The 13,060-nt window shown below is 42.9% G+C and overlaps 1 protein-coding gene across 2 annotated transcripts in view; it reads left to right on the top strand.

Annotated features, from left to right (window-relative positions):
• Positions 1–13,060, top strand: part of AGXT2 (alanine--glyoxylate aminotransferase 2) — a 46,787-nt gene that overhangs the window by 5,318 nt on the left and 28,409 nt on the right. The window contains exons 2-4 of one of the 2 annotated variants that reach the window (XM_061187694.1): positions 2,228–2,313; positions 3,348–3,532; positions 12,878–13,001. In XM_061187694.1, coding sequence (XP_061043677.1) covers positions 2,228–2,313; positions 3,348–3,532; positions 12,878–13,001 — 395 coding nt within the window. Of the gene's footprint in view, positions 1–2,224; positions 2,314–3,347; positions 3,533–12,877; positions 13,002–13,060 lie in introns of both variants that reach the window. The other variant, XM_061187695.1, reaches the window with a different exon arrangement.

Below are 13,060 nucleotides of genomic sequence, written 5' to 3'. Positions count from 1 at the left end.
TTTAAAGTAAGAGCAAATTAACGACATTCGTGATTATTTAGAGCAGAAAAGTGGATGAGTTTTCTCTGAAAGAAAGAGAGTCAGTGTCATTACTTTCCAGATTCATTTAAAAACACAATTGTTCATTGTGTTTCTCAGGAGGGTGACTTTATAGCCACACAAAACACCAACATTACATCCATGGATTCAAACCTTCATGCTGAACAAGAGACATCATTTCCTCAGCTCTCTCCACCTGTAAAATTTTCTCCATACTGACCTTGAATCCTCAAGATTAGCAGCATTCTTTTCTAAGAGTACTTATAAGGTTTCTAGATATCTCTTCCAGCTCCGATGTTCTCTGATTCTATTATTCCATCCCACTGCTATAGAGGGGTCAAAATCTGTGCTGGCGGAGGAGGATGGAGGTGGCCAGTGAATGAGCGAAACGGTACCAGGCTGGGAGTCAGAAACTGGGAGTTTTGTTCTTGTTCTGCAGCTAACTAGCTTGGTGATCTTAAACAAATTAATTTACCACTTTAGGCTGGTTTCTACATCTATAAAATGAGCATTTTGACCACCCCCCCCCCAAAAAAACTAAGCTTCCTTCTAGCTCCAAATATTTAATGATTCCTCTGGCTCAGCTTATCTTTTCTTTGCCATGGTCTTGTGTTGTCATGGACTTCAAGTTGTGTTTTACAGGAAGGTTTTGTCTTCCAGATCTCCTTTCATGTATTTATTATTATAGTACATGGCCTAGCACCTCTCTCTCCTCATCCCCTACAAGAATAGTCAAAAGCCATTCGTTCTTTGTTTGTTGGAGCCAACCCAGTACTGGGAACTGGGCTAGGCACTGGGATTCAGGGACTAGGAAGGTCAAAGTTTAGAAAGCACCTCTATTGACAGAGGATGGACTCCTGCAACCCCCGGCCCTGGCAGAAGTTTGAACTGAACAGAGAATTACAGTCCATACAGGTGACAGAGGGAGGAACTTCCCAAGCTTGTGAGGGACCCAGGTGGGAGAAACCATGACTTCCCCCAGTATCCTCTGTGCCTCTCCTGACTAGATTTGAGAGGAGCTCTCTTTTTTCCTCCAGAAAATTCATTATTTTTTAATTTTTATTTTTAATTTGATTGAAGTATAGTTGATTTACAATGTTGTGTTAATTTCTGCTGTACAGCAGTGACTCAGTTATACACATATATTCTTTTAAATATTCTTTTCCATTATGGTTTATCACGGGATAATGAATGTAGTTCCCTGTGCAGTACAGTAGGACCTTGTTGTTTAAGAAAATTCATTATTGGGACTTCCCTGGTGGTCCAGTGGCTAGGACTCCGCACTCTCACTGCCGAGGGCCTGGGTTCAAACCCTGGTCAGAGAACTAATATCCTATAAGCCGCGTGACACAGCCAAAAAAAAGAAAATTCATTATTAAGATACCTCAGTTTGGGGCCTGTGCTCACTGGCCTGGTGACGTCAGAGGCTGGAAAATTCCACCATCCGGTCCCGCTCGGCGCCTCGGTTTTGAATATGCAGACTTCGTAACCGAGATGCACCTGCGCAGAGCACCAATTACCTCATCTTCTTCCCTACCACCGATTACCTTTCCCCACATCTAAGACCACCCTGCTTATTCCATAAATATCCCAACTGGGGAGGCAGTTCTGAGACTTGTCCTCCAGTCTCCTCGCTTGGCTGCCTTGTGAGTAAAAACTCTTTCTGAGCTGCTAAAAAAAAAAAAAAAAAAAAAAAAAAGAAAGAGGACTTCCCTGGTGGCGCAGTGGTTAAGAATCCGCCTGCCAATGCAGGGCACGTGGGTTCGAGCCCTGGTCCGGGAAGATCCCACATGCCGCGGAGCAACTAAGCCCGTGCGCCACAACTACTGAGCCTGCGTTCTAGAGCCCGCGAGCCACAACTACTGTAGCCCACGTGCCTAGAGCCCGTGGTCCGCAACAAGAGAAGCCACAGCAATGAGAAGCCCGTGCACCGCAACGAAGAGTAGCCCCCGCTCGCCGCAACTAGAGAAAGCCCACGCACAGCGATGAAGACCCAATGCAGCCAAAAATAAATAAATAAATTTATTTTTTTAAAAAAAGATACCTCAGTTTTAAATCCAAAGGCTGATTTAAATAAGAAATAAACAAAAGTGCCTCAGGACTTTGATTCAGGTAACTATAGATGATTCTTACGAACGTGCCTGTGTGATGTTTAGCTGAGGACATTAACTCACTTCACTTTCAGCAGGTGCTTTCTGGACATCTGTAACCAAGCTCGGTCTTCATACAAAGCCCAGCATGCCTCCGTGTGACTTCACACCTGAAAGATACCAGGTGAGAGTAAGAGCTGTAGGAATACCCCAACGAGGTGGTTCTTCTTGGGAGACCTCAAGTAGTTGCTTCCTCAAGAAGGACCCACAGACGGCCCTGCCTGCCACTGAGCCATCCATCTCAGATGTCCTATCCCTTAAGTCACTGGGAGCATCTGAACTCTCTTACCCCATTCAGTGGCATTGCATGAGTTGGTGTGTGTGTGAGACAGAGACAGACAGAGGCAGAGATGGAGAGACTAAACAGAAGGAGACAGAGAATGCAAGGAAGAGACTGCCCATGACAATATATGTATCACAGGGATGTAGGCATAGATGTACACACACAAAGAAATACATAGATCACAAATGTGAAGGCTCACATTTTATTCTATCTCATATGTCAATGCATAATCTGACCTTCCTGAGTCCTCCACCAAAAACTATAAAGTTATCATTTTGCTCTCAGGCTAATAAATATTGGACTCATTCTCTCTCTCCCTCTCTGTGTCTCTGTCTCTCTCCCTCTCTCCCCAACACCCCTTCATCCTACATTATATTCATAAGTTAGAAATTGTAGAATTAATAGAGTCAGGAGGGACCCACAGAGAAGAGAACTATAGGACAGAGGCTTTGTAATTAAAGACATAAACACCACAAGCACTTCATTCTTTTATTCTCAAAAAAAACTACAGAGGAAAAACACCACATTACTTCAGACATTTACTTCCAAAGTCTTTTACTTTTTTTCACAGCTAGAATTAACTCAACGCCAAGGCTTTCCATTGAGAGGTAGAAAATTCCATCCCCCTTCTCCATGTTTGATCTAGAAAGGGATTAAAGGGCCACATGAATAATTTCCTCCACTTGAGAGGAAGGACCTGGGTGTCTGTCCTGCAAGGAGGTCACTGGGCAAAGAGCTGCCCTGATGAGCGAGGGCAGCAGCCCTGTGCCGGGTTGGTGGGGAGGCCAGGCCCTGCTATATGGACCCGCTAGTGATGTTGTAAGCAATGTGGGGATAAGGAAGATGTTAAACACTTAAATCTTGCCTACCTACAGTCCCTTGCCTATGATCGAGTCCTGGAGATCCACAAGCAACATCTTTCTCCTGTGCTGACAGCCTATTTCTCAGAGCCCTTGTTGCTCCACCAGGGGCACATGGAGTGGCTCTTTGATTATGAAGGAAACAGATACCTGGATTTCTTTTCTGGGATTGTCACTGTCAGTGTTGGTCACTGCCACCCGTGAGTATCCTTAATATTCTGGGATTTTCACTCCGGAAAAATATATGGAAAACAGGCTAATGATCATGTTCGTGATTCAGAACCTCAGTTAAGGGGGGCACTTCAAGATGGCGGAGGAGTAAGATGTGGAGATCACCCTCCTCCCCACAAAAAAAACAAAAATATATCTACATGTGGAACAACTCCTACAGAACACCTACTGAATGCTGGCAGAAGACCTCAGACTTCCCAAAAGGCAAGAAAATCCCCACGTACCTGGGTAGGGCAAAAGAAAAAAGAAATAATAGAGACAAAAGCTTAGGGACGGGACCTGCACCAGTGGGAGGGAGCTGTGAAGGAGGAAAGGTTTCCACACACTAGGAAGCCCCTTCACTGGCGGAGATGGGGGTGGCGGAGGGGGGAAGCTTCAGAGCCACGGAGGAGAGCGCAGCCACAGGGGTGCGGAGGGCAAAGCGGAGAGATTCCCGCACAGAGGATCGGTGCCGAGCAGCACTCACCAGCCCGAGAGGCTTGTCTGCTCAGCCGCCGGGGCGGGCGGGGGCTGGGAGCTGAGGCTCGGGCTTCGGTCGGATCGCAGGGAGAGGACTGGGGTTGGCAGCGTGAACACAGCCTGAAGGGGGCTAGTGCACCACGGCTAGCCGGGAGGGAGTCCGGGAAAAGGTCTGGAGCTGCCGAAGAGGCAAGAGACCATTGTTTCGGGGTGCGCGAGGAGAGGGGATTCAGAGCACCGCCTAAACAAGCTCCAGAGACAGGCGCGAGCCGCGGCTATCAGCGCGGACAACTTCCCCGGGAGAACACACGGCGCGTCTCAGGCTGTTGCAACGTCACGCCGGCCTCTGCCGCCGCAGGCTCACCACGCATCCGTACCCCTCCCTCCCCCCGGCCTGAGTGAGCCAGAGCCCCCTAGTCAGCTGCTCCTTTAACCCCGTCCTGTCTGAGCGGGAACAGACGTCCTCAGGCAACCTACATGCAGAGACGCTGCCAAATCCAAAGCTGAACCCCAGGAGCTGTGGGAACAAAGAAGAGAAAAGGAAATCTCTCCCAGCAGCCTCAGGAGCAGTGGATTAAATCTCCACAATCAACTTGATGTACCCTGCATCTGTGGAATACCTGAATAGACAACAAATCATCCCAAAATTGAGGCAGTGGACTTTGGGAGCAACTGTAGACTTGGGGTTTGCTTTCTGCATCTAATTTGTTTCTGGTTTTATGTTTATCTTAGTTTAGTATTTAGAGCTTATTATCATTGGTAGATTTGTTTGTTTTTTTTTTATTAATTTATTTATTTATATTTACTTTTGGCTGTGTTGGGTCTTTGTTTCTGTGCGAGGGCTTTGCCCAGTTGCGGCGAGCGGGGGCCACTCTTCATCGCGGTGCACGGGCCTCTCACTGTCTCAGCCTCTCTTGTTGCGGAGCACAGGCTCCAGACGCGCAGGCTCAGCAGCTGTGGCTCACGGGCCTAGTCGCTACACAGCATGTGGGATCCTCCCAGACCAGGGCTCGAACCTGTGTCCCCTGCATTGGCAGGCAGATTCTCAACCACTGTGCCATCAGGGAAGCCCCTAGATTTGTTTATTGATTTGGTTGCTCTCTTCTTTCTTTCTTTTTATTACTTTTAATTTTTTAATTTTTATTTTAATAACTTTATTTTATTTTATTTTATTTTATTTCCTTCTTTCTTTCTTTTTTTTTCTCCATTTTCTTCTGAGCCATACGGTTGACAGGGTCTTGGTGCTCCTGCCAGGTGTCAGGCCTGAGCCTATGAGGTGGGAGAGCTGAGTTCAGGACATTGGTCCACCAGAGACCTACCAGCCCCACGTAATATCAAAAGGCAAAACTCTCCCAGTGGTCTCCATCTCAATGCTAAGACCCAGCTCCACTCAACGACCAGCAAGCTACAGTGCTGGACACCCCATGCCAAAAAACTAGCAAAACAGGAATACAAACCCACGCATTAGCAGAGAAGCTGCCTAAAATCATAATAAGCTCACGGACACCCCAAAACACACCATTAGACATGGTCCTGCCCACCAGAAAGACAAGATCCAGCCTCATCCACCAGAACACAGGCACCAGTCCCCTCCACCAGGGAGCCTACACAACCCACTGAACCAACCTTACCCACTGAGGGCAGACACCAAAAACAATGGGAACTATGAACCTGCAGCCTGTGAAAAGGAGACCCAAACACAGTAAGTTAAGCAAAATGAGAAGACAGAAAAACACACAGCAGATGAAGGAGCAAGGTAAAAATCCACCAGACCAAACAAATGAAGAGGAAGTAGGCAGTCTAACTGAAAAAGAATTCAGAGTAATGATAGTAAGAGTGATCCAAAAATCTTGGAAATAGAATGGAGGAAGTAAGACATGTTTACCAAGGACCTAGAAGAATTAAAGAGCAAACAAACAATGATGAACAACACAATAAATGAAATTTAAAATTCTCTAGAAGGAATCAAGAGCAGAATAACTGAGGCAGAAGAACAGATAAGTGACCTGGAAGATAAAATAGTAGAAATAACTATTACAGACCAGAATAAAGAAAAAAGAATGAAAAGAATTGAGGACAGTCTCAGAGACCTCTGGGACAACATTAAACGAGCCAACATTCGAATTATAGGGGTCCCAGAAGAAGAAGAGGAAAAGAAAGGGTCTGAGAAAATACATGAGGAGATTATAGTTGAAAACTTCCCTAATATGGGAAAGGAAATAATCAAGTCCAGGAAGTGCAGAGAGTCTCATACAGGATAAATCCAAGGAGAAACACACCAAGACACATATTAATCAAACTATCAAAAGTTAAATACAAACAAAAAATACTAAAAGCAGCAAGGGAAAAGCAACAAAATAACATACAAGGGAATCCCCATAAGGTTAACAGCTGATCTTTCAGCAGAAACTGCAAGCCAGAAGGGAGTGGCAGGATATTTAAAGTGATGAAAGGGAAAAACCTACAACTAAGATTACTCTACCCAGCAGGATCTCATTCAGTTTCAATGGAGAAATTAAAACCTTTACAGACAAGCAAGAGCTAAGAGAATTCAGCACCACCAAAGCAGCTTTACAACAAATGCTAAAGGAACTTCTCTAGGCAGGAAACACAAAAGAAGGAAAAGGCTTACAATAACAAACCCAAAACAATTAAGAAAATGGTAATAGGAACATACATATCAATAACTACCTTAAATGTAAATGGATTAAATGCTCCAACCAAAAGACATAGACTGGCTGAATGGATACAAAAACAAGACCCATATATGTGCTGTCTACAAGAGACCCACTTCAGATCTAGGGACACATACAGACTGAAAGTGAGGGGATGGAAAAAGATATTCCATGCAAATGGAAATCAAAAGAAACCTGGAGTAGCAATACTCATACCTGATAAAAGAGACTTTAAAATAAAGACTATTACAAGAGACAATAAGGACACTACCTAATGATTAAGGGATCAGTCCAAGAAGAAGATATAACAATTATAAATATTTATGCACTCAACATAGGAGCACCTCAATACATAAGGCAAATGCTAACAGCCATAAAAGGGGAAATTGACAGTAACACAATCACAGTAGGGGATTTTAACACCTCACTTTCACCAATGGACAGATGATCCAAAATGAAAATAAATAAGGAAACACAAGCTTTATATGACACATTAAAAAAGATGGACTTAATTGATATTTATAGGACATTCCATCCAAAAACAACAGAATACACTTTTTTCTCAAGTGCCCAAGAACATTCTCCAGGATAGACCATATCTTAGGTCACAGATCAAGCCTTGGTAAGTTTAAGAAAATTGAAATCGTATCAAGTATCTTTTCTGACCAGAACACTATGAGACTAGATATCAATTATAGGGAAAAATCTCTAAAAAATACAAGCACATGGAGGCTAAACAATACACTACTAAATAACCAAGAGATCATTGAAGAAATCAAACAGGAAATTAAAAAATACCTAGAAACAAATGGCAATGAAAACATGATGACCCAAAACCTATGGGATGCAGCAAAAGCAGTTCTAAAAGGGAAGTTTATAGCAATACAATCCTACCGCAAGAAACAAGACACATCTCAAATAAGCAACCTAACCTTACACCTAAAGCAATTAGAGGAAGAAGAGCAAAAAAACTTCAAAGTTAGTGAAAAGAAAGAAATCATAAAGATCAGATCTGAAAGAAATGAAAAAGAAATGAAGGACATGATAACAAAGATCAATAAAACTAAAAGCTGGTTCTTTGAGAAGATAAACAAAATTGATAAACCATTAGCCAGACTCAGCAAGAAAAAAAGGGAGAAGACTCAAATCAATAGAATTAGAAATGAAAAAGGAGAAGTAACAACTGACACTGCAGAAATACAAAGGATCATGAGAGATTACTACAAGCAACTATATGACAATAAAATGGACAACCTGGAAGAAATGGACACATTCTTAGAAAAGCACAATCTCCCGAGACTGAACCAGGAAGAAATAGAATATATAAACAGACCAATCACAAGCACTGAAATTGAAACTGTGATTAAAAATCTTCCAACAAACAAAAGCCCAGGACCAGATGGCTTCACAGGCGAATTCTATCAAACATCTAGAGAAGAGCTATCACCTACCATTCGCAAACTCTTCCACAATAGAGCAGAGGGAGAAACACTCCCAAACTCATTCTACGAGGCCACCATCACCCTGACACCAAAACCAGACAAAGATGTCACAAGGAAAGAAAACTACAGGCCAATATCACTGATGACCATAGATGCAAAAATCCTCAACAAAATACTAGCAAACAGAATCCAACAGCACCTTAAAAGGATCATACACCATGATCAAATGGGGTTTATCCCAGGAATGCAAGGATTCTTCAATATATACAAATTAATCAATGTGATATACCATACTAACAAATTGAAGGAGAAAAAACATATGATAATCTCATTAGATGCAGAAAAAGTTTTTGACAAAATTCAACACCCATTTATGATAAAAAAAACTCTCCAGAAAGTAGGCATAAAGGGAACTTACCTCAACATAATGAAGGCCATATATGACAAACCCACAGCCAACGTTGTGCTCAACAGTGGAAAAACTGAAACCATTTCCACTAAGATCAGGAGCAAGACAAGATTGCCCACTCTCACCGCTTTTATTCAACATAGTTTTGGAAGTTTTAGCCACAGCAATCAGAGAAGAAAAAGAAATAAAAGGAATCCAGATCGGAATCAATGGAGAAAAGACCGCCTCTTCAATAAATGGTGCTGGGAAAACTGGACAGCTACATGTAAAAGAATGAAATTAGAACACTCCCTAATACCATACACAAAAATAAACTCTAAATGGATTAAAGACCTAAATGTAAGGCCAGACACTGTAAAACTCTTAGAGGAAAACATAGGCAGAACACTGCATGACATAAATCACAGCAAGATCCTTTTTGACCCACCTCCTAGAGAAATGGAAATAAAATCAAAAATAAACAAATGAGACGTAATGAAACTTAAAAGCTTTTGCACAGCAAAGGAAACCATAAACTAGATGAAAAGACAACCCTCAGAATGGGAGTAAATATTTGCAAAGGAAGCAACTGACAAAGGATTAATCTTCAAAATTTACAATCAGCTCATGCAGCTCAATACCAAAAAAACAAACAACCCAATCCAAAAGTGGACAGACGACCTAAATAGACATTTCTCCAAAGAAGATATACAGATTGCCAACAAACACATGAAAGGATGCTCAACATGACTAATCATTAGAGAAATGCAAGTCAAAACTACAATAAGGTATCACCTCATACCAGTCAGAATGGCCATCATCAAAAAATCTACAATAAATGCTGGAAAGGGTGTGGAGAAAAAGGAACCCTCCTATATGGTTGGTGGGAATGTAAATTGATACAGCCACTATGGAGAACAGTATGGAAGTTCCTTAAAAATCTAAAAATAGAACTACCATACGACCCAGCAATCCCACTACTGGGCATATACCCTGAGAAAACCATAATTCAAAAGGAGTCATGTACCACAATGTTCATTGCAGCACTATTTACAATAGCCAGGACATGGAAGCAATCTAAGTGTCCATCGACAGATGACTGGATAAAGAAGATGTGGCACATATATACAATGGAATATTACTCAGCCATAAAAAGAAATGAAATTTGAGTTATTTGTAGTGAGGTGGATGGACCTAGAGACTGTCATACAGAGTGAAGTAAGTCAGAAAGAGAAAAACAAATACCGTATGCTAACACATATACAAGGGATCTAAAAAAAAAAAAAAAGGTTCTGAAGAACCTAGGGGCAGGACAGGAATAAAGACGCAGACGTGCAGAATGGACTTGAGGACACAGGGAGGGGGAAGGGTAAGCTGAGACGAAGTGAGAGAGTGGCATGGACATATATACACTACCAAATGTAAAATAGATAGCTAGTGGGAAGCAGCTGCATAGCGCACGGAGATCAGCTCCGTGCTTTGTGACCACCTAGAGGGGTGGGATAGGGAGGGTGGGAGGGAGATGCAAGAGGGAGGGGATATGGGGATATATGTATATGTATAGCTGATTCACTTTGATATAAAGCAGAAACTAACACACCATTGTAAAGCAATTATACTCCAATAAAGATGTTAAAAAAAAAAAAAAGAACCTCAATTAAAAATTCTTTCTCCTTAGGTGCATTCTGGTTTACAGCTAACATGCTCCCTGCTCTTTCCTGGGTAACAAAAAAAATCTTAATGTTGTCCTTTACCTTTTCTTGACAATTCAAGATTTTGTCATCCTCATGGCACGTGCAGTGGGGCCTGTACCATGTGATTGGAGTGTGGCTGTGAGTATGTGTCTCCTCAGTTAACTACAGCTTTCCAAAGAGAGGGAATGCACTGAGGAAAAGGCAGAGAAGAAGGGAAAGGCCAGTGGTTCTCAGAGAACACCGAGCAGGTGGCAGGTGGGAGATGATGAGAAATGAGAAATCACTTCTAGCTCTTCTTCATCAACTTCGAGCCATGAAGGAGGAAAGAAAGGATTATAAGAGAAAGATATAACCAGAGCTGGAAATTTACACCGGCAATGGATGGCTCCATTAATCTTGAGATTTTCTGTGACCTTGATTATCAGCCCACACACACAGATGTCCTGGGCAAGCCCTTCTGTTGTCCTTTTGGTTTGGGTGCAGCCATCTAATTTTAAGGTCTATTCTGGCTTGCCTTTAATAATCTGACCAATAAAACTCATAGTACATGGGACAAAAATAAAGCGGCAAGTCTAAATAAATTGTGTAGGTTCAGGCCCTTCTGTGGAAGCAAGGGCAAAAGGTCTTCTCCACAAGCACCCGTCAGGCCATGAGGAGGGAGTTAAACCTCCCGGTCCAGCTCTCACCCATTCCTCCCATAGCCTTTTCCTTCCTGTTTGCATCTTCGGGAGGCACTAGTCCCATACCAGGTCCTGAGGAGCATGCAAAATAAATTTCAGTTGCAGTTTAAAACATAGGACAAACATGCATGAAGTAAGTAAACAAAAATGAAGTAGAGAACACATTTAAACATTCACATTGAATCCTCCCAATAACATGCAACATTGTGCCTGTGAATCAACAACTCCCACTGGCTCTCATGCCCTTGGTGCTTCTCCTGACCTCCCCCTGACCTTTCAGCTGGTCCCTCCGACCCCCTAACTCTGGGTGTCTCGGGCTCTTTCCTGAACCCTCTGCTCTTCTCTCTATACTCCCTTCATCTCTTATCATTTCCCCCATAGAATTGGTCTCACCCCATCTCCCCACGTCTGCTCATTTAGTTGCTACACTTTCAGCAGCCTCACCCAACTCTTCAGACTTGGCCTCCCACCAAGCTATGATAATAGCTCTAAGACACCTAAAGTGGGCTGTAAGATGCCCCATATTTCCACAGCCTCCAGGACACCCCTGACCATGATATTCCACCATCGGCTGAAATTCGACATTGCCAAGACCAAATCCACGATGCTTTCCACAAAACTCTTTCTGTTCACACATTCATTTATTCAAGGAGCATATATGAGCCACCTCCTCTGCAAAAGTCCTTGCTAGGAGCTGGGTAGTTAAGACAACCGACTGTGTTTCTCAACCAATCCTGGGATTTCCCCAATATTACAGGCAAGAATATTGAAGTCATCTTTGACTCTTTTCTGCCTTTCATTCCGTATAACCAACCTGACACCAAGGTCTAGTTTTCCCTCTGCTGAAATGTCTCTCCTAGTAACCCCTCTCACTAATTCCCAGTAGCCCCAGTCTCCTAGGAGCTCTGCTCTTCCCACACCTGGAAGGCTACCATGCCCTCCCAGCTGGCCTCACCATTACCAGTCTTACCCCTCCATTCTACCCTCTTGTGGCTCTCAGATTTACTTTGCTAAACAATGCTCTTGTCAAGTGTCTCTTCTGTTTAAGAGTTTATTGATACTCCACAATTTTCCAAAGTGAGTTCTGTGGGACATTGATCACAGGAGAGGTTCATTGGTAAAGGGTCCCATTAGAAAGTAAGGTTGGGAAACACTTTAAACTCTATCTCCCTCCTGAGGAGACACAGTGCACATTAGCCTATTAAAGGTACTGACAAGTCCTGCCGTAAAGAAATCTGATCTGGTATTTCTCAAAATTGTTTAACCACTGAACTGGTGATTTTTTTTTGGTATGCCAGTTATTAATAAAAACAGAATTAGTGTGTAACAGAATTCGGCAATTGCTCTCCTTTAGATCAAGTTCAAACACCTTGGCCTGTCTTTTCGAAACATTCCAAGTCAAGTCCCACCTACCTGTCTACCCGTAGTTCCTACTACCCTTCAACGTGAACCTTCGGATCCTTCACAGAATGTGGTTACACAGTCAGTGTTCATCAACACTGACCACTACTAAGACCCAAATGTTGGAATCTTCTTTAAAGGAAAAACTGTTGATCTTGTAAACATGTGCTTGATGGATCTATAATTCTTTAGAATAAAATGGGAAGACACTCAGGCTTACTTGTAGTTGTCTCTATTTTCCAAACTGTTCAAAGTGTAATTAATAAGAAAATCTAGTTAGAAGAGATTGTAAGTTCAACTTCCTTCTATACTAGGAATTTCTCTTTTAAAATCCCCAGCACATAAGTCTCCTTTTGAACACTTCTCTTGGTGAGGAATTCATTGCATTTTGAGGCAACACATCCCATTGCCAGATACCTCTGGTGGTTAGAGAAGCTCTTTCTTGTGTGGGGATGAAATCAGCTTCTTGAAACTCTTTGAGAAATAGCCGTGGGTTTGAGTTCAATGGACTGTGTTGTGTTGGGAGGGACATGCCCGCTGGCACTGTGGGTAACTCTGCTCTTCTGTTTATCCAGGAAAGTAAACGCAGTGGCACAAAAGCAGCTTGGCCGCCTATGGCACACAAGTGCCGTCTTCTTCCACCCTCCGATCCACGAATATGCAGAGAAGCTTTCAGCGCTTCTTCCTGAGCCTCTGAAGGTCTGATGCTTCCAGTTCAAAGGGATAGGAGTCTCATGATCCCAGGGAAGCTGGCCTAG

This window comes from Eubalaena glacialis, chromosome 4, assembly GCF_028564815.1.
Source record: "Eubalaena glacialis isolate mEubGla1 chromosome 4, mEubGla1.1.hap2.+ XY, whole genome shotgun sequence".
Lineage (NCBI taxonomy): Eukaryota > Metazoa > Chordata > Mammalia > Artiodactyla > Balaenidae > Eubalaena > Eubalaena glacialis.
Note: the sequence above shows the minus strand (reverse complement) of the source record. Positions and strands in the feature narration are given on the sequence as shown.